At 53.2% G+C, this 27334-nt stretch overlaps 8 protein-coding genes across 8 annotated transcripts; 3 read left to right on the plus strand and 5 right to left on the minus strand.

Moving 5' to 3' along the window:
- Window positions 1-257: 257 nt before the first annotated feature.
- Window positions 258-1739, minus strand: NCS57_00139300 (Thioredoxin reductase; the record flags this gene model as incomplete). Its single annotated transcript, XM_053051458.1, has 4 exons — window positions 1379-1739; window positions 1260-1322; window positions 1082-1200; window positions 258-1025 (listed from the first exon to the last, which is right to left on the minus strand). Exons 1-4 carry the CDS (start codon window positions 1395-1397, stop codon window positions 258-260), a joined length of 969 nt encoding a protein of 322 aa, XP_052919973.1. The 5' UTR covers window positions 1398-1739.
- Window positions 1740-2239: 500 nt separating this feature from the next.
- NCS57_00139400 (uncharacterized protein) lies at window positions 2240-4865 on the minus strand (the record flags this gene model as incomplete). Its single annotated transcript, XM_053051459.1, has 2 exons — window positions 2240-2908; window positions 2961-4865. 2 exons carry the CDS (start codon window positions 4863-4865, stop codon window positions 2240-2242), a joined length of 2574 nt encoding a protein of 857 aa, XP_052919974.1.
- A 435-nt stretch (window positions 4866-5300) lies between these two features.
- On the minus strand, window positions 5301-8898 carry NCS57_00139500 (Fibronectin type-III domain-containing protein; the record flags this gene model as incomplete). The annotated part of the gene is made up of 3 exons (XM_053051460.1): window positions 5301-8278; window positions 8339-8532; window positions 8645-8898. The coding sequence occupies 3 exons, from the start codon at window positions 8896-8898 to the stop codon at window positions 5301-5303; spliced, it is 3426 nt and encodes a 1141-aa protein (XP_052919975.1).
- Window positions 8899-13569: 4671 nt separating this feature from the next.
- Window positions 13570-16061, plus strand: NCS57_00139600 (LNS2 domain-containing protein; the record flags this gene model as incomplete). The annotated part of the gene is made up of 3 exons (XM_053051461.1): window positions 13570-14032; window positions 14084-15960; window positions 16023-16061. 3 exons carry the CDS (start codon window positions 13570-13572, stop codon window positions 16059-16061), a joined length of 2379 nt encoding a protein of 792 aa, XP_052919976.1.
- A 422-nt stretch (window positions 16062-16483) lies between these two features.
- Window positions 16484-19098, minus strand: NCS57_00139700 (Histidine biosynthesis trifunctional protein; the record flags this gene model as incomplete). Its single annotated transcript, XM_053051462.1, has 2 exons — window positions 16484-16677; window positions 16731-19098. 2 exons carry the CDS (start codon window positions 19096-19098, stop codon window positions 16484-16486), a joined length of 2562 nt encoding a protein of 853 aa, XP_052919977.1.
- A 635-nt stretch (window positions 19099-19733) lies between these two features.
- On the plus strand, window positions 19734-20483 carry NCS57_00139800 (uncharacterized protein; the record flags this gene model as incomplete). The annotated part of the gene is made up of 1 exon (XM_053051463.1): window positions 19734-20483. The coding sequence occupies one exon, from the start codon at window positions 19734-19736 to the stop codon at window positions 20481-20483; it is 750 nt and encodes a 249-aa protein (XP_052919978.1).
- A 1201-nt stretch (window positions 20484-21684) lies between these two features.
- NCS57_00139900 (Mitochondrial-processing peptidase subunit beta) lies at window positions 21685-23332 on the minus strand (the record flags this gene model as incomplete). The annotated part of the gene is made up of 5 exons (XM_053051464.1): window positions 21685-22072; window positions 22124-22809; window positions 22860-22937; window positions 22987-23112; window positions 23186-23332. 5 exons carry the CDS (start codon window positions 23330-23332, stop codon window positions 21685-21687), a joined length of 1425 nt encoding a protein of 474 aa, XP_052919979.1.
- A 276-nt stretch (window positions 23333-23608) lies between these two features.
- Window positions 23609-26733, plus strand: NCS57_00140000 (uncharacterized protein; the record flags this gene model as incomplete). The annotated part of the gene is made up of 6 exons (XM_053051465.1): window positions 23609-24423; window positions 24504-24702; window positions 24753-24966; window positions 25016-26026; window positions 26078-26470; window positions 26525-26733. Exons 1-6 carry the CDS (start codon window positions 23771-23773, stop codon window positions 26731-26733), a joined length of 2679 nt encoding a protein of 892 aa, XP_052919980.1. The 5' UTR covers window positions 23609-23770.
- Window positions 26734-27334: the final 601 nt, after the last annotated feature.

The raw sequence follows: 27334 nt of genomic DNA on the forward strand, positions 1-27334 counted from the left end.
CGAGGAGGGATAATGATAAAATACCGGATACATAGACGCAATCAAGAGCAATGCCGCAAACGACGGGCAATTCTCAGTACATGGACAGTTTGCACACAGAACACGCACGAGTGAACACACCTTACATTGAATATCGTGACAATTAACTATCAAAGTTTGTATTTACCGCTCCTGCTCTTTGCCTTGGTCCAAATGTCTATATCTTCAGTTTTTCTAAAATGGCACAAGTCTATGGGAGATTTTAAGCATGTAGTTTGCTAGTTGGGCTGATCCTCGTGCTCGGAAATGAACTTTTCGGCGTCCAGGGCGGCCATGCATCCAGTACCAGCACTGGTAATAGCCTGTCGATACCGCTTGTCCTGAACATCACCAGCAGCAAAGACGCCCTCAACGCTGGTGTTTGTGGTGCCAGGGATGGTCTGGATGTAGCCATCCTCGTCCATCTTGATCTGACCCTTGACGAGGGAGGTGGCAGGGTCGTGACCGATGGCGTAGAAGAGGCCGTTGGCCTCGACAGTCTCCTCCTCGCCGGTGACGTTGTTCTTGACAACAAGGTGGCTCATGAGGCCGTCATCGCCACCCTTGATCTCGGTGGCATGGCTGTTGAAACGCACAGTGACCTTGGGGTGGGCGAGAAGGCGGTTGGCCATGGTACGGCTGGCACGGAGGACGTCGCGACGGACGAGGACGGTGACATGGCTGGCGTACTTGGTAAGGAAGGTAGCCTCCTCAGCGGCAGAGTCACCACCGCCGATGACGAAGAGGGGCTTGTTTCGGAAGATGGGGACGGCACCGTCGCACACGGCGCAGGCAGAGACACCGTTCTGCCAGTACTTGTCCTCACCGGGGAGGTGGAGGCGGCGAGCCGAGGCACCGGTAGCGATGATGACGGCATCGGCGGTGTGAGTCTCGTCGGGGCTGAACTCGGTGGTGTACTTGAAGGGGCGGTTGGAGAGGTCGAGGGTCGCGACGGTGTCGGTAACGATTTCGGTTCCGAAGCGCTCAGATTGCGCCCTCATGTTGTCCTGCAAAGTGGTGGTTAGGCGGAGATGCTTTCGAGGGGTTCAAGAGGGGGATTCACCATCAACTCCTGTCCCATGATACCCTTGGGGAAACCGGGGAAGTTCTCAACATCGGTGGTGGTGGTCAATTGGCCGCCAGCGGCGATGCCATTGGCCATGAAACCCTCATAGAGGACGGCTGTCGCATCGAGTGTCAGTCTTAGGCCGGCGGTGCAGAATTCGAGGGACAGGACTCACGCTTCAACTCGGCTCGTGCCAAGTAGACGGCGGCGGTATGGGCAGCAGGCCCTGAGCCGATAACTGTTCCATCAAGGTCAGCAGCTGTATCCTGGAGGGGCATGGGGTCGATCACGTACTGACAACCTTGCTGTGCATCTTTCTGGCGCCAAACTCGGCTGGGTGTCGTGTGGTCTTTTGTAGAGTAGTCGCGGCGGCGGCAATGGAAAGGCCAGCGCTTGAGCGGAGGGTAACTCGTCGAAAGGCTGAGGAGAACAGTTTGGCGGTGTTGGTGATGGTGGGGGGAGAAGAGAGCGGGATGTTGATCTTCTTAAAAAGGTGTAGACTTATGTAGGTATGGACGCCTTGGAGCTGGAAAAGAGGTGAGGTAGGGGTCGTGGCTGCCTCGTTCGTTAGTTTCGATGGTGGGGTATCGTAGTCGGAGAGAGAGAGGGGCAAAATAGAAAAAAACGGGCAGGAGCGACTTCGGCGTTTGTGAGAGGCTAGACACCGCGGTACCTTAATGGGGAAGGCGACGCAATGTGATGCAACTGGGGACGGAAACGACGAGGGACGGCGTTTTTCGGGGGACGATTTGGAATGACAATTTGGAATAGAACCATGAGTCGTGATTGGGGAGTTTGACCTGGATCGATTTATAAGCCGGCGCGAGTGTGGAGGTTTCGGAATCTGATGGATTGGTCCCTTGCTTTATCAATCAGTTGCTCTTTCTATTCTATTCATTCATGCGAGGACCGAAAACCCGTGCTTGTCACTCTCGGCGATTCGGAAACGTTACTAAGCCAACGCCGGCACTTGGTGATGCCGATGGCGAGATGATGATGATTCCTCATGACAAGGGGCACTCGGGCTTGGCTTTTGACATGATTCATCTAGACTCCCGTCGTTTCTGCCTGATAATCGTTCCCACGCTGTAGCCATTTCCCAGTTTATTACACATTCATCGAATACAAAGTAAACGTACTCACAACGCTGGTCGTCTAGCGCTGTCCTTCGTCAGCTCCCACGCTGCCGTCTCGCTTTCCAAACCTCGCGCCTAGTGCTCCAATATCCCTCTTGAAGAACTTGCCAAAGTTGCGAAGGTTCTCGTTAATCGTAGCCTTCTCCAGTCCTGTCTGTCCTGCTGCGCCTCCCATGCCCGTGCTGCTCTGGCTGATATCCCTAGCCGCACTGAGCAACTTCTCGCCCAGTGATCCTGCCTCGAACCGTGGGCTTACTGCTGCTGCCATAGTCGGGTTCATGGAACCCAAAGCACCAGCGCCGACGCTGCTACCCAAGCTTGACGAGGTCATGAGAGGCGCCAGTAGCGGTGAGCTAGCCACCAACTTCTCATTAGGCGTGCTGTCTCGGTGAATGCCAAAGAGCTCGATGAGATGTGCGTGGTCTGCTTTGCGAACGCCCTTCAACTCCAAGATCTTCTTGAAGTTGGTATCGGATCGGTCCGCGATGTGAATCAAATACGCCTGCACCAATCCCTCTGGTGGTGAGGGCCGCACTTGCAATGTCTTGAGCAAGGGGTCAAAGCGGCTCATGCAATGTTGAACTCTCCGTACGAAGCTCGATGGGGGTGCATCCTGTCCAGAGAACGACGCGTGGTGTAGCAGCAGCTTCTCAAACGCCTTGGTGAGAACGTACTTATCCAGTAGCATCTAGAAGCCTATTAGTTGCCATACACCTTAGTCTACTTGATCAGAAACTCACCTGCTCTGCGCCGACTTCAGAGATAGGCCGGCACTGCACAATGCTACTGAGATAGCCTGTCGCCAGATGCTCCACCAGATTGTCGCAGAGCGCCCTGGCATACTGCTGCTTCGAGACAACGGCGAGAATCTCTGCTGCCTTGCCATCCACATGCTTCACCAGCTCTCCCACATACGAGCTCTGGTCCCCGACGCTCTCCATTGTACTCCAGTTAGTGTTCTTCATCTCGCGCCAGACGCCCTCGCAGTCCACCTCCACTGCTCGTACAAGCGCCAGCACAGATGCGCTCGCCACGCCTAGGAAGGCATCTGATTGCGACGATAGGTCTACCTTGGGCACAAGCTCGCTATCAATACGCTTTTTGATGCTCTCCTCGAGCTGGCTGGTGTTGACGTGCCAAAAGTCTGCTGTGTTTAGAACAAGCACCACATCTTCGATCGGGGGGCCTTGGGGGCCTCCTGACTGCAGCCTGTATAGCAGAACTTGCTGTGCATACTCATCCAGGTATTTGGCAAGTGTCTTGGCCAGGTCAAGGAGACGCTCGCTAGTGGATAGCTTCGCGCATTGTGACAGCGTGAGCTTGTAGAAGTGAAACAACTCGATCGCAGACGTCATGACAGCTTGAGGGGAGAACTCCTCGTCCGGCGGGATGAGCGGCTGGTTGCGGTACTTTGGTATCATGGCCGCAAGCTGCTTATCCTGCGACTCAACCCATAAGCTCAAGTACGGCTCAAATGCAACAGAGATGAGTCCGTGGAAGCTATGCGTCTTCTCCTCAACCGAGCCAAGCGTATCAATGCTCGCTCTCGATGACGTCGCGAACCGCTTCTCGAGGCTCTGCTCAAAGTCCAGCGTCTCCTGAAGACAGCTCAGAAGTAGGTTGACGTCAATCTTGTTGCCGTCGGTTCGCCGCATGCTCCGCTCCAGGATACCTTTGAAGTCATCGCGAGTTCCGTCACAAAACGCCGTCGCCAACGTCTCGTTGGCCCTCCAGTGAGGAGGAAAGATCATGGCGTGCTCGTCATCGTGTGTCTTCATCATCCGCTTAAACCATGCATATCGCCGCCCGATGTTGTCCAGGCTGCCAGCCTCGTCATTCCCGCGGAAGACTTGTCGGTACTCTCGCAGCTCCGTATTGACGTACCATGCCATGAGACGAGCCTTGGCCGAGTCCCCGAGAGCATCCATGACGAGACATGCTTCGACGAGTGTCCCCCTGCGAGCGCCAACCTCGCTTTTTGCAAATGCCATCTCAAAGTCCTCGCAGACCTGCTCCAGGAGCTCCCGCTGCAGCTCAGCCACGCCTCTGCTGAGCGTCGCAATCTGCTCAATGCTCCGGTAACTATTAAAGTGCTTCATGAGCTGAAGGACAGCCTGCAACAGTCCTGCGCACTCTCGATACTGGCGCGTCTTGGCGAGCCCCCTGAGTTGCTCATACGCTGTCGTCAGCATCTGTAGCCGCTTGAGGGCTGTCATGCTCAGCGTCAGGTTGCGCTTTGTGCCATCAAGTCTCTTAATATCGGCCGTCATGGATGTGATGTTTTGCTCCGTCTCGATCGCTCGTGACCGCACCGTCTCTATCTTGCGGAAGAGCTGAGCGAGCTCAGCCTGTGCCGATTGCATGCGCTCCAAACTGGAGTCAGGGCCGTAAGCCTGCTCAGTCTCCAGGGCTGCGATGTCGTTGGACAGGGCATTCTGGTGGCTCTGTAGGGTCTTTGACACTTCGCTAATAGAGGATACGGCGGAGGGATGGGAAAAGAGGATGTTCAAATGATCTATGGGGTCGTAGTCGACTGTCGCGAAGGCACAGTTAGGCGCGTCCATGGCAAGGAGAGCAAGGGTGGGTAGGTAGGTAGGCAGCTTACCTGCATCCAAGTCTGAGGCTTCGGGCAAATTTCCGTTCATCTTGGCGGTCAATTGAAGGTCCCGTGCAACAATAATCTCCCGTGCCTCATTGAATAGAAGTTGATGCTGTTGAACTGGGCATGAGGAAGCGTCTACAGCTGTTGTTGCTTCTTGCACGTGTTAACTGTCATGATGGATGGTTGAAAAGCGGGTCCTTGATCAACCATAAGCTGCCCGTCGTGCCGCCCCAACCCACGCGGATGTGGCTGAAGCGCGGGCTCCTGTTACCCCTGAACGACAAAACACCAACTCATGTCAAAAGGCAGGCGAGGCCAACCAGCGCTTCAGGGGAATTATAAGAAAATCCAAAATAGGTGAGATGTGATTGTTATCAACTCTTTGATTCGATGACTTTGCTGCGTCCACCTCCAGTGAATGCTACTTCACTAGACAATGGAACTGTAACCACTGAACAGTACACATACAGTACTCTGCCTACTCCGTATCTGCAGGCCTCTCGATATCCATGCTCTCCTTCTCTTTTGCAGGAGCGTCCTTGCCCTTCTTCTTGATTCCGAAGCGCCACGCGTTCATCCGGCTCTCCTTGGCGTCCTTGGAGCGGAAGCTGCCTGTCCCCAGCGACGGACTGCTCGTCATACTCTCAGTGCCTCGTCCAAGGGGAGTTGAGTCCTCGCCGAATTCATCCAAGTCGCCAATGCTGGACCGGTGCTCCGCAGACATGTTCTTCTCCGAGAAAGTAGCACTGCCTGGCCCCTTCTTAAAGAGACCCGAGTCCTTGCCCAGTCTTGAAGACAAGCTAAACTTACTCGAGCTTCCCTTACGGAAGAGCTTCTTGACGACATTCTCAGGATCCTTATGGCTAGGAGCATTATGATCCGTCGAGTTGGAAGCTGTCGAGTCGAGATTCAAAGACTCGTGGGACTCCGACACTGACAACTGAGTATGGACCGAGAACGTATCTCGAGACATCCGCGAGTCTGAAGGTGAGTCGTCTAGGCTAGGAGGCACCTCAATCGAAGGTGTGAGTGCCTCCTTGCTCTTTGATCTTCCTTCCTTGGACTTGTCCCGGTGTCGCTCTTTTTCCTTGCCCTTGGACTTCTCTTTTTCGGCACCAGAGTCCTTCTCCCTGACGCCAAAGATGCTACCCATAAATGTGGGCGCCGCCGGGTTAAGTCGTTGGCTCATGGATGCTCTGTGGCTCGGAGGACGAGAACCAATAACACCCACTTGACTAGGTGACGTTTGAGGGTTAAGCAAGTCGTCAACATCCAAGATCTCATCCTCGGCAGATGCAAGGGAAGTTTCTAGATTAGATGGAGATCCACCAATTGATGGCCGACGAGAAGGGTTCCGTGAAGGCCATCGCCCTTCATTGGCCGACCACATGCGGTTCTTAGCAATCAAAGAGAAGTCACCTGGTACTCCCCAGATGGAACCACTGTCCGTAGAGGGTCGTGGAAGATCTGTCGATGCTATCGATGCGGGGCGTGAGTTTGGCGAGTCTCTGTCACCAGTGAGAGCTCCTGCACTGCTGGCAAAGGGGTTCAGCCGGCGAGTCGAGAATGACTTTGAGCCAGACCCAGCAGTTCGACTCGACTCTGGGCCCGCATGCGGCTTCATCCAGCTAAAGCTGATCCTGCGCTTGGCTCCTGAGATCTCGTGGTCTTCCAAACTTCGAGGGAATGATTGGCTTTGGCCCGGTTTAAGAGTACCAAAAAGAGGTCCTAGTTCGTCGGATGGCTTCGGGGCTCTGTTACGCTGGAAGTTAGACAGCAAACTTGTCAGTCTGTGCCCAGTTGCCGGGGGTGCCGTTGGGGATGCGTGCAGATTCAACGACTGGGCGTCGCTCTCTGTGTACTGGGGGAACGGTAGGTTGTGCGATGAACCCTGCGGACTAGAGAAGACATTCAGTGACCGGCCGTCCGATGAGGCAGGAGACTGTGGGCGGTCATCCTCGCCAGCTGTGATAGCCTCAGGCAAGAAATGAGAAGGTGGAGGTCTCGACTCGGTGTCCTCCAGAAGCTCGTCAAAGATATCGGATGGGAGGAGGGCGTGCGCGGTAGGGCTCAGAGGTCCGGCGGCTGATCTAAAGTCCGATTCTGACTGGTGATCGTCGGGGTTATCAGCAGTCATATCCATGAACAACCCTGGGCCAAAACCTGCGCGGGTGAAACCAGTCGAAACGGGGAAGCTGTCTTCGGGAATGGCGAATTGGCCGGGTGGAGGCGACAAGTTCAGGTTGGAAAGAGAGTTGCTGTTCCCGCTATGCCGCTTGTCCTGAGTTGACACCGGTGGTTCATATTCCAGGGCCGCAGGATCTGCCTGGTTGTAGTAGGCGAGGCCGGATTGGTGTTGAAGGGCTGCCAGTTGTTCCGTCAACGCCCTGATGTGCATATCCAGCTGATGGCCCTTCTTAGTCTCAGCAACCAGCTGGCTGTGCAACTCTTTCCGCCTACTTTCCCACTCCTTTCGAACTTGGGCATCGTTTTCCTTCCACTGCTCGTCGTTGCCCCCTGGGAGTTGCTCCCGGGCAGCCTTAAGGTCTTGAAGCTGTTTCCCCTTGTCTTTCAGCTCGGCTTCCAATTCTGCACACTTCTCTTGAAGCTCCGCGTTTGACTCGTCAAGCTCTTGACCTTGCTTATCGCGGTTGGCTTCCAACTCCGTCTTCTGTGCATCAAAACCCTCCCTCTCGTTCTTCATCCTCTCAACTTCGCTTTCGAGCTTGGCAATGTTGTCTCGAACCTTGGACTTCTTCTTCTCCTTTTCATTCAACTGATCTCGCTTTCTCCCACGCTCCTTCTCTGCAGCACGCATCTGCTCCATAGACGTTCTCACGCCGGATTTGAGCTGTGCGGTCTGGTCTTCCTTTTCCCTCAGAGCTTGTCTCTTGGCATCTTTCTCTGCCTTCAGCTCCTCTTCCTGCTGTCGAAGTTCGCATTCTTCTTTAGCGATCTGAGCAACAATCTCGTCAACCTCCCTTCTCGTAGACTCAAATCGGCGGTTAAGCTCATCCAGAGACAGTTCCGGGCCATCTGACGTGGACGCCCTGATTTGCGGTTGATCCAGGCTCGCGACGGATGGCGAATGTCGCCGATTGACCGTATTTCGTCGCTGGCCAGGAGCGGTCGTGCTCACATCGGACGTGGACGCGTTGTTACCATCGAGAACGGGGGCTGCCTCAACAGAGGGCACGGGTGGCTTCCTTTGCGAGTCGGCATCGTCGGTTTCGTCCCCAAGTCTAGGGCGGGGGTGATCATTGTTGGCGAAACTTGTGGGCACGCGCGAGTTGCCAAGCTGAGGTTTGCCATCCTTTCCGAAGGTTCGCAGACGAAGAACCTGGCTTCCAGCCTGGAAGTTGTTCGGACCGACAGCTACGACTCGAATATTGTAAAAATGATCGGGCTTGAGCCCTGTAACGGTAATGGCAACTTCGTTTCCGGGCGAATCGCCGACTATAAGGGGGCCATGTCAGTAGCCACGACAATGCAAGGAGGAGATACACCAGCACCCACCATGAACGCCATTGACTTGAATAGTGTATTTTTGCACAGGTCTGTTGCTATTGGGTCGAGTCCAGCTCAGGGTGGCGGCGTCGGATCGAATGCCAGCAAGCGACACGTCGGGAGGCTCAGGCACGTCGACCCCGAGAATGTTAATGAGGTCAGGGACGGGTTTCCATAGAGTCTGCCACGAGCGATGCAGCAGCCTTGGGATTGGGAAGACAGCAGTTAGCACGAGCGAAGCAGAGAGGAGGAACTATGCATCTGCCGAGGGACATGAGGGGCAGAGGGAGAGGTGACGTGTTGGGCAAAACTCACCAGACGACGGCACCGAGTGTCAGAACCATCTTGAAGTGGTGTATCAGCAGAACATGGATGCGGATATCTAGCAATGCCTCGATGGACGCTGGGGACATATGCTCGAGCAGGCGACGAGGGTCAACGAGGAGGGTGAGGCTGCAGAGCAGGGCGTAGAGCAAGGCCTTCTGGTAGCTGGCGCGAGGGCTATAGACCCACCAGAAGCCGAGGACGCTGAGGATGAGAGTGGTTAAGACGGGCAACTCCCATGACATGTTCTCAAGCGCGGTCCCGGTCCTGGAGGATGTTGATGCTTTGGAGACGGACCCGGGCGTCGAGAGTGTCGTGTGGGATCCAGAGGTCGGGTCGGCAGATGCCAGTGGGCAGGAAAAAAGGCGGGCGTGGAGCGTGGAGTTCCGGGCAGGTTCCAGTTAGGCGGTTTTCCCTGCTACAGCGTGAGGTGTCCAGTAAGATTGTCGGTTGCAGGGCTCCTTGTGCGGGCGGGGGGTATGGGCACTGTACCGGCCGCAAGCGATCTGGCGCAAATGGGTGTGGCGAGGCGGATGTTACTGTGTCAGCGACACTGTGCTCTGGATTGTGGTGCTGTTTCATCACGATTCCCATTCGCAGTCGCCAGCGCCTGTTTTACTTTTATTTGACCAGGGCAGGGAGCGCTTGTCGATGGACAGGTGGATGCCTCCTCAGATGACCTGCGCTGTCTGCTTACACGTCTTTTATCAGTGATGCAAAGCCCATCATCGGACCGCCCGGACGATGGACTGCTTGGTCCGGAATGGCTCGCAAACGAGGCGCGCGCACTAGTGTCAGGGAGTTGATCTGTAAACGTCAGTAATGATGTTTCCGGTTGCGAATCTTGAGTTGGCAGAAGATGGGCTCCGTGTCCAACGGGTGTTCTGCAGCAACCAACCACCCGCCGATGCCTTCTGTCACAGGAACAAGCCGCACGTCTGTCATCGGCTATAGGTATTTAACGTTAAGGTTTATGCCAGTTGCCGACCAGTATGGAATGTTTGCGAGGCGTAAAGATGCATGTGGCAACTGGCAATGTTGTAAAAAAAAAAAAATTATCCGACGCAACTGCACAGAGACTGCAGAATGAATTATAGCTCAATATCCAGTTCCCATAATACCCATAATACCCATCGTCCAACACATGGGGAAAAAACTCCGGAGCTTACCTTGCCACGACCGAATAGGCTCCCTACCCATAATCAAGATCCAGCTTGGCAGCAGCAAGAGCCGGAGATCGCCTCACGTTAGCGTCCGCTCCTTTTCGGCTCCCAGGGTTTTCTAGGGCTTCTTCCAAGCTTCCCAAAATGCATCGGGGCTTTGCCCAACTCGGCATCACTCATCCTTGTCTTGTGCAACGGACCGATCATGCCAACGTCTGACTCCAGACATGTGAGATTGTCAAACCACACAGCAAGCGCATGATCCCTAATGCTTGGTAGCATGAATTGCTCGACACTGCGCTTGACGACATTGGGTAAATAACAGTCACTGATTTACAGTCAGAAGGGGAACGAGTCAGCAATCGGGCAATATCCCACAATGTTCATCCACTTTGTTACGCACGCGTGGTCGGTTTCTCCGGCCTCAAACACATGGATCGATGACATCAAATCACCTCGGCACAACGAGATCAAATACGAAAGCCAGCGAGAATGAGGGCAAAAAATGGATAGCGACCCGGTAATCTCCACCGATGCCCTGCGGCGTCAAGTTCAAAGTAGTCGGTACTTGCAAGATACAGCCCCTCATTCAGGCACAAGCCTCGGGATCACGAGAAATCAGAGACAGAGGTGAGTGAAGAACTAACTTGGCGGCTGTAATCGAGATCTATCTCTCCGATTGCTTCTCGCCTGCTACAGAGCGCTAGAAGTGCCAAGACGCCAAGCGGTGTAGGGAAAGACGTCTCCAATTAAAAATTCACTGTTCTACCAGTTGTGTGTAACATGAGAGGGAAGAAATAAATGACACAAAAGAACGACAACGCCCCTCTTACTCTTCCTCAGACTATGGCCTTGAAAATAATTATACATAAGAGATATCAAAACTTTTAAAATATTATAAAACCCTGTTTTCTTTAAGGAGGATCTGCATACCTTAGCACTATGTAACATCTCATTTCGTTCTTTACCCTGAGTGTATGAGTATTTGAGCTTGGTGGGAAATGAATCACTAACTGGCAAAGAGTATAAGTAGAGTGATAGTAAAATAAACAGCGAGGAACATAAACAACAGACGAAAAGCAAATAATGTCCTAAAAGTTGACCGACTTGCCCGATTGGGAGAGGCCAAGTATGACAACTAGAAAAATGTGTCCGATGTATCTAATAAATAGGATATCAGGCAAACCAGTTTGAAACAGAAGAAAGTCAAGCGCATTCTCAAACTTCACCGCCCATCATAAGTCACATAAAGGATGTGACTGAATAGTTGTGCCCAGGGTAGCATCCAATGTTCAGTTGTTAGGATAGGCGCACTTAGCACTCTGCTTCTCGAAATAGACCTGGTGAATAGGTAATGCTGCCAAGGCGAAGCACCGAATAACTTACACAAATTCACTGAATCAGCCAGTAACATGTAAAAGTCCCTAAAGGAATTGTCTGAAGTCTTGATCTTTACATCAACAAATGTGCATAGGTCAGAATCCAGGCAATCTTGCAAGCATAGTTCTCAACCGCAATAATAGGGTAACTGACTCGCAACTTGACACCTACAAAATTACAACTTGCACACATGTCTCCTATCGATAAAGACATGCAGGACACGGCCGGAGAGAACGTTGATGAATCCCATGAAGCAGATTTAACTCCTGAGCCTGACTCTCGAGACAAGAACTTTGGACAAGACTGGTTCTTGACTGCCCTGGGTGAGCCTTCTAAGCAGGCAGATCCTTTGCGTCTGAAAAATGACATTCTTGACGAGTTTCTGGCAAGGTACAAAGCAGCTATTAAAGAACAGCATTTAGAAAAAGGAAACCATGGATGGAGCCCCAGCCCCCGCGAGTTCGAGCAAGTCTTTAGGCCAACGGGCATGTCAAGGCCCTTACCTCAGTTCAAAAGCCAAGTCGCCCGTGAGTGCGAGCGCCTCATCCACCAACTGGCAGGAAAGCGGTACGGGCGGAAGCAGACGCTGCCATGGAACTGCTGGATGGATGTCTATGCGAACGCTGAGAACAATGTCCGAAGTCGTTGGGTGGAACAGGGTATCTGGGGACATAACTGGGGTGACGCCTGGCCCGACTTTCGTTCCCCTATGAAACTGGGCGAGTTCATGAGAGGTGAAGGTCCTGCCTTTGGATGTGCCTACGAATATATCATGGGCAAGACAACGACGGTGATAACTCGTTGGGCGCATGATGAGCCCATGCTTTCTGAGATACCAGAACATGATGTCGGGTACAGTCAATGGCGCCTTCAACAGCTCAAGCAGATATTTGAAGCCGCTCCCGAAGTCCGTAATATAGGGGCGTCTCGTCCTGATCACCAATTCGAATATCAGCTTTCCAAAGAGTACGAATGGATCAAGGATGAGCTCGACTTTCGCGAACCCGGACACCATCACGATGTGAATAGGTTAGCACAGTACTGTCTGAGAGAGAACTGGATTCGAGATGGCATCTGGAGCCCTGCTTGGAGAGCCTTGCCAGGGTCAGAGTGGGAGCATGAGATGGATAATACCCAACCTGGAACGATAACAGATTTTCTTAGCTAAGGTAAGGTAAGAAACCTTGGCGCTTGAGGTGTATGAGCTGTTGGTCCTCAGCGCTCAACCCTCCAATATACCTACCCTACACCGTTAAGGAAGGGTTTAAAGTGTTGAATCGGGAAATCTCGATGGCATGAGAAGACAGTCGTTTAGTAGAAGCAGATTTCTTGCTTCAAGAAGGTGAACAACGATCAGCGTGGTATGAGACTCTTTGGTCATGGTTGAAGGTTCAGACTTGACGAGGCGAGCGAAGAGGCAGGTATGTATTGGATATCGTGATTTCGCAAGGTTCTTGGTACTTCCTTGTCATTGGGTTGGTTTAAACAAGCGAATACACACAGAAAGCAATTTACAAAATTATGCCACTGTCAAATAGAGAATGCCTTGTGAAACAAAGAACTGTCAGGCTATCCCACGCATTGTCCTCAAAGGTTCATGTGATAGATTCTGCTGGGGCATCGATGGGTGTCTAGACCCCTGCGCGGTAGAGGCTTGTACCCTCTACAACGACCTGTCAGCCCCCCAATGTTGGGCGGGACGCCCCTCAACGCCTAGGACCGGGCAGCCGCTGCGAAACTTCGTCATTCTGAGCTTCCTGTTACTGCACCGGCCGCGGGAGTAAAACGCCTCCATGCGCTCCCCTTTTTTTTACTCGATCACACCTCGTTGCCATCATTTTCAGTCATCATTTCTTGTCTTATTTTTTTTTCCCCTTTCAAGATCCCTCGAGACTCGCTTGTGGTTTTGTTCCATATTCACATTTACAACGCTGCTTTTGAGCTCTGGTGACGTATTCACCTGACCGGCAAAAAAGAGAGGCCCGCCCAACCAACCAGCAAGCGTCCTTTTTTGTACCGGGTACCTCGCCCGCTTCCCGTTGCGCTCAACCCGCCTCGACCGACCCGTCGATTCGGCTGCCCAGTCCCCCAACAATCCGCATTCCGTCCGCCTTGAACTCTTCCTGATAAACATCCTGTGCGCTTATTTCCTCCCTCCGTGTACGGGTAAAGGTTGTTTAGGCTCCTGGTTGTTCTCTGACCTCGACCGTTCACGTCGAACCGTTCCGTCTCTCGAAGCTTGTGATCGACCGCCCTTCGGATCGTCGTCGAGTCGGCCCCGCGACAAGCCGCTACAGTTTCGCACTCAGCCTCACCTCGTGGAAGAGAAGAAGGACTTGCGCGCTTCGACGTCTCCCGCCCGCCAGAGGCAAGATGCAGTACGTGCGCGGCCTCAGCGAGTCCGTCTCGACAGCATGGAACTCGATCAATCCAGCCACACTTAGCGGCGCTATTGATGTCATCGTCGTCGAGCAGGAAGACGGCTCGCTGCTCTGCTCACCGTTCCACGTCCGCTTCGGAAAGTTTTCTCTTCTGCGGCCGTCGGATAAGAAGGTCGAGTTCAAGGTCAATGGCATAAAGCAGAACTATTCCATGAAGCTCGGCGAGGGCGGCGAGGCCTTCTTTGTCTTCGAAACCACCGACAACATTCCCCAGTCACTACAGACATCACCCCTCGTCTCCCCTGCGTCTAGTCCCGCGAGCAGTCCACCTCTGGATCCCGAGCAAGCTTCAGCAGCTGGTTTACAGGAGCCAGAAGCCTTTGAGCTCGATGCCTCCGAGAGCAAGCCTCGTCGACCGCCTCCTGCTGTTCTCTATAACAAACAGAATGAGCATGGTATGTGTCTGACTTGGCTTATTCTGTGACACCGACTAACCTCCTGTGCAGGCATGATTACGCCATCGACCTCTCCTGAACTACGCAGCGCTCGTCCAGTATCCGGCGATTGGTCTTCGAGCATACCCCGACCGCACAGCGACGATATCCTCCGCCAGAGCGCCCGGAGTCATGATCGAGACGGGAATAGTTCCATTGATGGAGACTATGTTGCTTCTGAGCGGTCCCTTAGTCCGCCCCCTCTTGGTCCTAGGGAGGCTCTTGAGCGTGCCAGGGTACTCTCTAGGGAGTTTTCCGCCGCCAACATTCCTAGCCGAGTCACCGACACGGGCGACCTCATGCTGGACATGACCGGGTTCAAGAGCAACGAGGAGGACATTCTCCGCGCCGAGATCCTCGCTCGCAAGATCCTCTCTGAGGAGCTGGATGGCAACTATGACATTGGCGCGCTCTTTGGCTTTGATGAGCAGGGAAACCTGTGGATCTATAGCAGCGAAAGCGCCAAGCAAGCTGCCATGAACAAGACGATCGAGGGGGCTCTGCAGTCCCATCGTCAGCATATGGCAGCCGATGCTGTTTCGGATCCCGGATATCAGAGCGACAGCAGCGATGCCACTGCGGCGCCTCTTCCCTCGCATCGCCGATCCGAGTCTGATGCTGGTCCAGCAGATCTACAGACACCTCCTCGGACACCGCCTGGCTCTTCGGGCCACGCAGGAGATCCTAACAGGAACTATGCCAAGACCTTACGGCTTACTAGTCAGCAGCTCAAGGACTTGAACCTGCAATCCGGAGCGAACGTCATGGCCTTCACTGTCAACCGAGCAACATGCACAGCAAACATGTATCTCTGGAAGCACGAGACACCTGTTGTCATCTCCGACATTGACGGTACAATTACCAAGTCGGATGCTCTGGGACACGTGCTGAACATGATCGGCCGTGACTGGACTCATTCGGGCGTTGCCAAACTCTATAGCGATATCTCTGCCAACGGCTACAACATCATGTATCTCACAAGTCGATCAGTCGGCCAGTCTGATACCACAAGAGCATATCTTGCTGGTATTGTCCAAGACGGTTACAAGATGCCTCCAGGGCCTACTATTCTCTCCCCTGACCGAACAATGGCAGCGTTGAGGCGAGAAATCTACCTTCGCAAGCCTCATATCTTCAAGATGGCTACTCTCCGAGATATTCGCAACCTATACGGCCCGGATCGTACGCCCTTCTACGCTGGTTACGGAAACCGATTGACTGACCAGATCTCGTATCGAACTGTCGATGTACCCAGAAACAGGATTTTCACAATCAACTCCAACTCAGAGGTTTCTCTCGATCTTTTGAGTCTTAACAAGCTCAAGATGAGCTACGTCAACATCAACGAAGTCGTCGACCACTATTTCCCTCCGGTGAGCACACTGGTCAAGGGTGGCGGTGAAGAGTACACAGATTTCAAGTACTGGCGAGATGATCCTCTCGCCATGGCCGAATTTTCGGCGAGCGAGAGCGACGAGGATGATGTTCGTCCAGGACGGCAAGCTCCCGTATACGCGGATGAAGAAGATGATGAAGACGAAGACGACATCGATGACGAAGAGGGAGAGGAAGATGACGAGGACATGGATGAGATTGGCGAAGGTCTCGCTGATAGCTACATTTCCCGCGCATCCATGGACGAGTTTGCAGAGGCAGAGAGTGTTTTGAGTGGCAGCGTCGACGAGGAGCGCCTAAGAGCATCCATGACACAAGACCTCGAAGAAGCCGATGATGAAGAAGATGACGAAGATGTATATGAAGACGGTGAAGAGGGTCACGAAGACGAAGAAGAGGGCGAGGACGCCTCTGGCGAAAAAGCGGCCGTTGAGCATCAGCACAAGCGAAAGACCAGCGTCGTAGAGGACGTCCTCGCCCAGCACATCACTGGGGTTGGTCATCTCTCCGTGGAGAAATAAAAGAGTCGGAAGTGAAAGCTAAGTATCGTTAACAGGGAACTCGGGTAGCAGCAGCTCCTCCCGACACAGTGTAAGGAGTTTTCTGGATTCATGGCGTTGGTCCTTTCTTGCTTTCCTTACATTTAGAAAGAGTCGTCAGTTTCAGGGGCGTGTGCAGAGAACAGATGGAAATGGGGCGATGATGGAATTACCAGGCATACATCTACGGTGGCATAGCGCGGCGTTGAGCATCTCTTGCATCTGGAGTGATCAGAGCATGGCATTCTGCGTTGCTGCAGGCGAATAAAAGCTTTGCTGTACATCCAGCTAGAATATCAGTTGAGCATATCGTTGCCCAACTACAAGACATCACTCATCAAGATCATCAACTGATCGAGTCATTACGAACAATACACAAGTGTCAACATTTTGAAGCCAAGTCTACTCCCATGTCCCAGCCCCTATCCTAAAAGAAATCACGCCCATCCATCTCCTTCTAAGTTTTACTCTTCCTTCTCTACTGTCGGTTCATGTGCTCGATACGGATCTCGACAGCCCGTCTGTGAGCCTCAAGCTCCTCAACCTTGGCCAGCTGCATGACAGCAGAGCCAACGTTCTTGAGTCCTTCGGCGGTAAGGTTGGAGCTGGTGATGTGCTTCTGGAACGAGCCCAGGTTGACGCCGGAGTACTGCTTGGCAAAGCCATAAGTAGCTATTAAATGGTCAGTCACGCGTCGCAAACTTAGGAACCGCTTTGAAACTTACGCAGCGAGTGGTTGACACCAGCAGAGTAGTCGCCAACACTTTCAGGGGTCCAGGCACCAACAAACACACTGCCAGCGTTCATAACCTGGTCGACCACCTTCTCGGCATCCTTGAGCTGCAGAATCAGGTGCTCAGGGGCGTACTCGTTGCTAATACGCATAGCCTCCTCAACATCCTTGACCTGGACGGTAACAGAGTGGGCAATGGAGCCACGAACAATGTCAACTCGGGGGAGGGCCAGAGCTTGCTTATGAACCTCATCCTCGATAGCCTTGAGCTGCTCCTCGTTCAAGTCGACAGCAAGCAGAATGACCTGACTGTCAACGCCGTGCTCGGCCTGAGAGAGCAGGTCAGAGGCTACGAAGGCAGGGTTGGCGTCCTTGTCAGCAACCACAAGAACCTCGGATGGGCCAGCAGGCATATCGATGCCCACGCCGGCGTTGGTGTCGTTGCTAACGTGCATCTTGGCTGCCGTCACAAACTGGTTGCCGGGCCCCAGGATCTTGTCCACCTTGGTGACGCTCTCAGTGCCATAAGCCAAGGCAGCAACAGCCTGGGCACCTCCAGCCAAGACGATGCTCTCAGCACCAACCTTGTGGGCGACGTAGACAATCTCGGGGGTGATCCGGCCGTCTGATCGAGGGGGTGAGGCAAAGACAATCTTCTTGCAGCCAGCCACCATAGCGGGCACACCGAGCATGAGTGCAGTGCTGGGCAGGACAGCGGTTCCACCGGGAATGTATAGGCCAACTCTCTCAATGGGTCTAGAGAAACGGCTGCATACAACGCCTGGCATAGTCTCGACCTGTAGAGTCTTCTCCTCATTCTGGGCAGAGTGGAATCGTCGGATGTTCTCGAAAGAAATATCGATCGCCTTGATAGTCTCAGGGGAAATATCCATCAGCTCCTTGGGGAAGGGAGCCTTGAGGACAGGCGACGTCAAAGAAGTTGCCTTCTCAAACTTGTGGGTATATGAGAGCACCGCCTTGTCACCACCAGCCCGCACCTCCTCAATGATGGGCTTGATGATCTTGAGAATGGCGTCAGGAGACTTCTGAGAGGGGCGCTTCAACTTCTCGATGAGCTCAGCCTCAGAAATCTTGGAAGCGTCGATTCTCTCCATCTCGATACGACCATCGACAGGCTTCTCGGCAGGTGGAGGTGTAGGCTTCGCAGGGGCGGCCTCAGTCTTGATGCCTTCCTTTTCGGCCCACTTACCCTTAGCATTGCCAGCTCTCCTCTTCACCTTAAGGCTCTTGGCATCGAGGTTTGCCTCGATATCAGCCAGGCTGACGCCGGCGCCAACGGCCTTGGTCAGGGCGAAGTAGATGAGGTCGGCAGCTTCAAAGGCAATGTTCTCCTTGGTTGTGCCGTCGCAGAGCTCCTCGGCCTCCTCCATGATCTTGGCTCGAAGTAGCTTCTCGTCGGAGAACAAACGAGCAGTATAAGACCCGGCAGGGGCAGACTGTTTCCGAGACTTGAGAGTCTGCTCCAGCGCAGCAATACCATTGAGATCACCGAAGCATCCAAACTGCTGAAGGTGGCAGAAACGACCCTTCTGGTTGACAACAAACTTCAGAGTGTCATTGTCACAGTCAAGGCCGATCCGCAGCAACTCCTGAGTGTCGCCAGAGGTGAGTCCCTTGACCCAAAGTCCCCGTTTCCGGCTCTGATACACTCCAGCCTGAGTGCGCAAAGCCTCAAGAATGCTCTCCTCGCTCGTGTAGGCAAGACCCAAGGCAATTCCAGCATCATCGGTGACCACAGTGGGGATAAGGCCGTCAGGTCGATCAGACTTCCAGTATGACGCAATCACTTTGGACAAAACCAGTCTTGTCGAGTCATTTTTGTCGGTTGTGAGACCAGTAGAGGGAAGAATCGGGATGGCGTTGCATTTCTTAGCCACCTCAACAAAATTCTCCAGGGCAGTGTCCGGTGTTGGCTTGAGGAAGAGGTTCTTGATCTTTCTGGCACTGGCTTCCTCGATGAACTTGCCGAGCTCGCTCGATGAAGTATCGAAATCCTTGATCAGTAGACCACTTTCCGTAGCCGCGGAAAGGTCAAGGTTACACACAGTCGGGATAACTCTCGCGCCAAACTCTGTGTACTGGGAAACGTTCTCGGAGGGGACAAACACTTTTCGTACCCCGCCATCGAGGAGGGCAACCACGTCGTCAGGGCTGCTCAGGCTCGTAGCGTCCATGTGGACAATGGTTCCGGCGACGGGACGGCCCCAATCCTTGGAAGCTGTCTCATAGAAAGGAGCTCCAAGAAGAGCGACCTCCTGAGGAGTGAGGCCATTGTCGGCAGCTTGTCCCTCAGAACCAGCTACACTGACCAGAAACGGCAACGGGAGGGTCGTCTCCATACTGCAAGGACCCGAGAGGAGGAATTGATGTCAAAAAACGCAAAAGGTCAAAGTATGGCCGCGAATTGTTGATTGGAAGTTCTAGATAAATGAGTCAAGGCCGATCGCCCGCGAGAAAAGTTGTGAGTGATGACTGAGTCCTGCATCGGCGGCAACTGGTGGGGCACACCTTCCGTCTTTTCGCCCCTGCCCCTCCATCGCTTCCTTCCCACTCCCGCGAAGGAAATCCGGCTTGCGCAAATGGATGAAAAATTAAGGTGTGGTCTGTGCTTCGACTGCAGGGTATTTTCGGATTATTATAAAATCCGAGGCACTGCTCGCTCGACCACAGCCGCATGAAGCTATCAAACGACTGGCCATCAAACGGGAGAATCTTCCAAACTTCCTAATACGCGCCAAGCCCGCAAATCCGGCGCTTGTTTTCTTCTCCCATCTTATCCGAATTCTAAAACCTCTTATCCTCATCTATTTCCACATTGATCCCATCGCGAAAGCTGGCCAAATTGTGGACGCGACAATTGCATCGCGCCGGCGCGACACTCGAATGCTAGCCTCGCGATCAACTTAGACATCACGCAGCCAGTCGCATCGCCACTTTCTCACTTCTCATTCGAAGCATCGCAGTACCACCAAACATGGCATCGAGTCAACCCCAGACGAATGGGGTGCCAGCCTCTTCAGCAGGCACTTCGCAAACCGTTCCCAATACCCAGACCACAACTACCAGTCAACCTGCCGCCTCCTCACAAAACGCTCCTCCTCCTGCGCCATCGAGCTCGGCACCTCGCCCTCGCGACTCTCGTCTCATCGAGCTCTTGTTGACCTCCCAGGGCGTCACCGCATACGAGCAGCGCGTGCCCCTCCTCCTCCTCGATTTTGCGTACCGCCATACCTCTTCCGTGCTTAACGATGCATTACACCTCTCCGGCGACCCTTATGTCACTCACGCGGGTGCCAAGCCATCAGCAAACTCGGGCGCAATCTCTGCGCCTGCAGGAGACGCAGCAGTAACAGCCAACGCCGTGAAGCTCGCCATAGCAGCGCGCCTCAGCTACCAGTTCCGCGGGGGCAGTGGAGGTGGTGGCATCAGCAAGGACTACATGCAAGAGCTGGCGCGCGAGCGGAACAAGGTGGCACTTCCCAAGATTGTACCCAGCGAATGGGGTGTTCGACTACCAAGCGAGCGGTTCGTGCTTAGTGGAACGAGCTGGGGCTTGAAGGATATGTGGGATGAGGCGGATGACGACGAAGATATGGGAGGCGACGCCATGGAGGGCATCGAAGGCCCCGAGCCGGAAGATATTGGCGGCGATGGTGTGGAGGGAGGCACGGTGGAGGATATGTTTGGTGAGGATGTGGACGAGGAGATGGCCGAGGAGAGCTAGGTGGCTCCCTCGTCAACCCAAGGACATTTGCAAAACGGGACACACGCGAACGGTGTCAACGGTGTTTAGGGCGTTCAGGACAGGGGAAGGCAGTAGGTTATAGATACCTATTTCATGAGGGCAACCGTAGCCCGTTGGCTCGGACCTGGGCTCAAGCTTTATCCTCATTTCCTCGTGAACGTGTCATATGCCTACACCGGAACAATACGGTAGAGGCAGCTCAGATGTTTCTCAATCAAGGATCAGGCAGCGACACCGACCAGTGGTTATTTAATGAAACCTCCCAGTTCTCGAATTTCTCTTCCTCGTCACCATCTACTCAATCCTTGTGTTTTCCCAACTCATACTACATGACAACGCTCATCACTATGATGCCATCCACATCCATCGCTCGTGTCGCGCAGACATCTGCCCGCTATGTATCCCAGAGCACCAGAAGGATCATCTCCAACACAAGCTCTCGTCTACAACCTCAACACCAACCACATCGTCGCTCAATCTCAGCCCGAACTCCCAACAAGCCTCGCACAAATTCTGCTGCCTTCCCGAGAGTATTTGACCAAAGCATCAAAGAAATAGCCAAGTCAAGTTCTTGATGAACAATACCAGCTCTTCCAGGCCCTGCCTTGGTACAAACGTCAGTTTTACACATTTCCCAGCTCGGTCATTTACATTGCTAGGTCTAATTCAACTCTACCTACCCGTTCACATTACAACTCAAGGTTGACAAGACCATTGTCTAGGTATACTAAGACGATAATCTAAGTCCTTCCCTCTTGCTCAGTATCTACCTACCTAGATGCAGTCTCTTATCAATACCAACCAGAGCCAAGCTCACAAGACGTTCTGTTCCTAACCCTGCATTGCCAAGCCATGGGCCTGTTGCTCACACCATCGTGAGTACCCTTGTCTCGGCTCGAGGTGCTATTACTGTTCGTGGTGTGGTTCCTTGTACCTCTAGACCACCGATACCGGCATGAACGGAGGTTTCTGCTGGCAGGGACGTCACTGCAAAAATGAGAAATGGAAACTTCACAATGAAGCTACGGGGTGGCATTCAGAATCAAGACACAATTATCACAACTCCACGTTACCTAGTATGAACAGAGGAAATCTTATGGTACACTAGGCCTGTAAACGGTATCTCATACACTCTATACCCGGGTCTCGATTTTCGCAAACCTGACTGGCCCTTTCTACCTTAAAACTTGGGCTTCATGGTGTTGCGGAGTCTCTGGTAGTCGAAGAGACCCTCAATGGTACCCACCGCGCTGACGGCGATATCCCGGTCCCAGAGTTTTCGGTTGGCAAAGTCCATGATATCCTTCTCAGTGATGGCGTCAATCTTGCGCTCGATCTCGCCGGGGGCCATGCGGCGGCCGGTGGTGACGAGCTGTCGGCCAATGTCCTCGGCAACGGCAGTGGTGCCGTCGAGGGACAGGAGGATGGAAGCCTTGAGCTGAGCCTTAGCACGCTCAGTCTCAGCACCGCTGACGTTGGTGCAGAGACGCATCCACTCGCGGATGGCGAAGTGGACAAGGTCGTCGACTCGGTCAGGCTTGTCGGAGACGAGGTAGATACCCCAGAGACTTGAGATTGGTTAGTCATAGAAGCATATACGTCACACACATCAGACTTACCCAGTGTCGCTGTAGCTGGTGGAGAAGCTCATGAAGCTGTTGGCGATATCGTGCTTGTGGACCCAGCCGCTGAGCTTGCTGCCCTGGTGGGGAGCCTGGCCAACAGCCTTGTCGTAGTTGCCGACGATAGCCTGGGCAACGAGGGCAGTGAAGTAGTCCTCCGAGTTCCAGCTGACACCCTCAACGGCCAGAGCGATGTTGGCAGTGGGCATGGCGTCATCACGGACACGGACATCGGAACCCATGAAGTCAGCCTTCTGCTTGGAGAGCAGGTAGGCGCTGTTCTTGGGGCCGCTGCTGGGGAGGCCGCTGAAGTGCTTCTCAGCGAGCTCGACGAGCTGCTCGTGGGGGATACCGCCAGCACCGACAAGAACCATGCGGTCAGCAGTGTAGTTGTTCTTGATGTAGTTGACGAGCTCGGTTCGGGTGATGTCGCGGATGTTCTGGCGGGGGCCGAGGATGGTGCGGCCAAGAGGCTGGTGCTGGAAGGCAGTGGCGTGGAGGTGGTCAAAGACAACCTCCTCGACCTGCTTCTCAACCTCCTCGGACTCTCGGAGGATAACGTCGCGCTCTCGCTCAATGGCGGACTGCTCGAGCAGGGAGTTCTGGAGAATGTCGGAGAGGATGTCGACGCACTGGGGGACGTCAGAGTTGAAGGCCTTGGCGAAGTAGACGGTGTTCTCGCGCTGGATGGTCGTTAGCCTCGTGAAATTGTGTATCCCTTCATCCGACTGACCGAGGTGTAGGCGTTCAAGTGGCCACCCATGTTCTCAATCTCCAGCTCCAATTGCTGCTGAGAACGCTTGGCCGTTCCCTGTGGTGTTGTTAGTGATGGATCTAGACCCATTGATGGGGTGCCGAACCTTGAAGGCGAGATGCTCGAGGAAGTGCGCGGTGCCATTGGTCTCATCAGTCTCAGCCCGGGAACCAGCGTCAATCCACACGCCGACGGTCGAGGTTTGCGCAAAGGGGGAGTGCTCGGTCGCGACCTGCGGTATACGGGTCAGCAAGGCATTCCTAGATGGGTGTCGAGGCCAATTGGCCTCGGTAGACGGTGCTCACGGTCAATCCATTGCGAAGAGTTGTGGTCTGAGTCTTGCCGACGGTAGAGGGCGTGGCAAAGCCTCGTGTCAAGGGAGCGGCGGCCGAAAGACCAGCACGGTTTCGCAGACCTCGGGAGAGGTTCAAAGCTAGTCTCCGGGACGCCATGACGGAGGTTTGGAGGGTCAACGCTGAATTGAGTGGTTTGATGAAATCTTTCGATCTGGCTCGGCTAGAAGCTTTCCTGAGATAATTTGCAGCCTGAGCAATTAGGCGGAGCGCTTAGTCATTCCGACCGTCTCCGAATCAGAGCGACCCGGAAGGAAGGCACTGTCCAATGGGAGCTACCGATTACTAACCGGTGCCGACTCCACCGAACCGCCACTCATCAGCACGCCTGTCTGTTTTCGTCCTTGCCAGGGCGGGCAGCACCAAGTAAACACGAACGCAGAGCATCAGCATCGAGTTGTTGATGTGATTGTGGTATCATCGCAAGCAGAAACGAATCGTCGTGTACGACACCTTCGAGTCTCAAGTCCAACCTCTCTAATAAACCTATACTTGCTCAAACCTGCTTCCTTGTTCTTGTTCTTCCTGTCTCTTGCAATGCCCTCTGACAACTACGACTTTGGCCAAGTCTTTCAAGCTGTCTACATCGCCAAGCAGAAACCTGCTCCTCCTCCGGTCCCTGAAAGCATGAAGGCAGTTCTCCAGAGTTACCCACCATTAGGACAAGTAACTCCAGTCCAAGGCCAAGATATCACCTTGTCTGCTGTTCTGGAAATACCCAAGTCTCGAGCCACTGAAGCTTGGGAGATATCTCTGTGGCATTCACTAGACGGCTCAGACTGGAAAGACGCCCATCTTTGCCCCGTCGATGACTCTTTAGCCCCTCAAACTTTACAGTCTATACCCGAATCTGTGTCTCGCTTCCATTTTACATCATCTCTTTCCTTTGACACCTCGGTGCGGTTTACTCTCAAGTTTCGGCATAGTCCAGATGTCGACTGGAGGTGGATACGCGATGAACAAGGTCTAGATGATGGCCTAATCGTCAGTACAGCCGCTGGGGTCTCATCTGACAATCTATCTGATATTATACCTGATCTCAATTCTGGAGACTGGATCATCAGGTCATGCCTAAGCCAGTCACCCAGGACATCCCTCTGGTCACTCGAAACTGTGATCCCGCCAGCCAAGGGAGACGATTCGAGCTATAGAGACATTGCTATCGGTACTCCATGGGGATCTTTCGCGAGGTGAGTGAGACAAGGAAGATGACGCTGTACACGGGCAGACGTTATCATCCGTACCAATCATCTCGTCTGACATGAAGCAGGTGGTTTGCCCTTGTGCGACTTTGGTCACCTTGGTTAGCCCCTCGTCATGGAAAGGCGCAATTTTCCCTTGACAAGGACGGAATTCTCTGTTGTTTCCTAAGCCCCCAGGGAAAAAACCTTGTCTTCCTTGCAGTTAGTGGCCTCAACCATGTCTTGCCAGTCTTCCGACAAGGGTCCAAGGATCAACTTCAGGTTCATGTGAGTTTCTGATATAAGACCTGCCGATGATCAATTGCTGATTGACATAGGCTCGGAACGATGGGCTCTCGGAAGAGAAAGCCACGATACTCGTCTCAGAAGGAGAGGATTTCGAGTGCGCTGTTGCTGCTGTCATGTACCATGCTAGAAACCTGGTATCCCAAGCAGCACAGGCCAATGTTGAACACGAGCAACAACTGTCTAGCCTGGCCAGCGATTTCAAGCCAGAGTGGCTGGAGTATTGGTTTGATGGACTGGGCTTCTGTATGTCCCCCATTGCCAAGATTAAAGTCCCTGATCTGACATCGAGCAGGTACATGGAATGCCCTCGGACAGCGACTTACAGATCAGAAAATATTCGATGCCATAGACAAATTGTCCGACAACAACATTAACGTCTCGAGTCTCATTATCGATGATAATTGGCAATCGATTGACTACCGTGGCCCAAGCCAGTTTCAGTACGGGTGGAAAGACTTTGAGGCAGAGCCTGAGGGATTCCCCAAGGGGTTAAAGGCAACAGTCTCCCATATTCGAGAGAAACACCCCAATATCCAGCACATTGCTGTCTGGCACGCCCTCCTCGGATATTGGGGCGGCATCGCCCCAGACGGCAAGATTGCAAGGACATACAAGACCATCGAGGTTGTCCGTGAGGATGCTGACCGTCGTAACCTACCCCTTGGTGGTAAGATTACGGTTGTCGCTGAAGAGGATGTCTCGAGGTTCTATAATGACTTTTACAAGTTTCTCGTGGACTGTGGGATTGATGCTGTCAAGACAGACGCCCAATTCATGCTGGACACATGGGTCGGCGCTTCTTCTCGCCGTGATCTCATCAACAAGTATCTTGACACATGGACCATTGCAACTCTCCGGCATTTTAGCGCCAAGGCAATATCTTGTATGTCTCAATTCCCACAGGCTTTATTTCACTCTCAGATGCCTACGAACCGGCCGACCATCTTGGTGCGCAATTCGGACGACTTCTTCCCCGAGATCCCAGCCTCTCATCCCTGGCACGTGTGGACAAACGCCCATAACAGCATATTCATGAAGTACCTCAACGTACTTCCTGACTGGGATATGTTCCAGACTGTGCACGAGTATTCTGGCTTCCACGCCGCAGCTCGTTGTGTCAGCGGAGGCCCCATCTACATCACAGATGTCCCAGGTGAACATAACATGGATCTTATCAACCAGATGACTGGCCTCACTCCGCGGGGCAAGACGGTGATTTTTAGGCCGAGCGTATTGGGGAAGACAGTATACCCCTATATGGGATATGATGATGACTCCCTGTTGAAGGTGGGAAGTTATCATGGTAAGTGAACATATTCCTCGTTATGTCGGCATTGGCTAAGCATACCAACAGGGGCTTCGCAGACTGGCAACCCTATCCTGGCGATATTCAACGTCTCTTCGCGGCCATTGACCGATCTGATTCCGCTATCAGTCTTTCCTGGAGCTGATCCCCGTATTCAGTATGTGGTTCGTGCTCATACTACAGGCAAGGTGTCTCGACCAGTCACTATCAAGGACCCGGGTTCTTTGCTCACTGGCTCATTGCCTGTTCGAGGATATGAAATCTTCTCCGCCTTTCCTTTGACGAGTCTGTCTAGCAAGAAACATGGTGACATGTTGATCGCGAACCTCGGATTGCTGGGTAAGATGGCTGGCGCCGCAGCAATATTTATGAGCAGTGTTGAGGAGCGTGAGAACGGCCGCGTTATGCTTGACACGCGAGTCAAGGCATTCGGAGTGCTCGGTGAGTTGTTGTAGACCCGTCTTTCGTGAGTGGGATACTGATGAATGATATTAGGTGTCTATGTATCTTCTCTTCCCGCCATGACGATTAATGGCGACTTTTTGATCATGATTCAGGAAAAGGTCATCCCAGTACACACGGTGGCCATTTCGAAAGCCGACGACCATGTTCTCGAGATCGACATTGGCACGGCGTGGAAGGAAATGGGCCTTGAAAGTCGATGGAGCAATGACGTTGAAGTCAAGGTCTTTTTTAGCATTTGAGGGGTTAAGGTAACATGCGGATGATGAGAAGCACATAGCTGCAAGGTAGGTAGCCACACAAGCCAGGAATGTCGTCTTGACAATCCATGAGTACACCAGTCGAGAATTGTTTATCGATATTCATGTTGTTGATCATGTCTTGAACGATCTCTGTTGGCATCCAGGAATTAATCAAAGGTGCAGGGTAAGTTGCTTACTCACCAATCACAAATGTTGGTGAGAACTGAAAAACTAGCAGCTCAGGCGCTCACACAAATGCAGGTCGGGAAATGGCGTCCACCCATCAGAGAGCGAAAAAAAAGCTTCTGTTTCTGCTTCTGGTGTGGAAGGTGCGTGCGTGCGGCGCTGCTGCCCCGCCAGATCGGCCGTGGCAAGTCGGCGGGCAGGTGGCAGCCCACCTTAGGTACCTACCTTACCAAACCTTTAGGCAAGGGTCCGGTCTCGCGTCCGTCCCATAAAAAAGTTTTCGAGCGGCCACCACCAATTCTTTTCTCTTTTCTTTCTTTTGGGAAGAAGCGTTCTATCAATTCTGCCAGTCGATATAGAGGCCACAGCTTGCTCATCGACTCGTTTCGCCTTCGACCTCACATCTTTCAAATCC

Source organism: Fusarium keratoplasticum, chromosome 1 (genome assembly GCF_025433545.1).
Source record: "Fusarium keratoplasticum isolate Fu6.1 chromosome 1, whole genome shotgun sequence".
In the NCBI taxonomy this organism is placed as follows: Eukaryota; Fungi; Ascomycota; class Sordariomycetes; order Hypocreales; family Nectriaceae; genus Fusarium; species Fusarium keratoplasticum.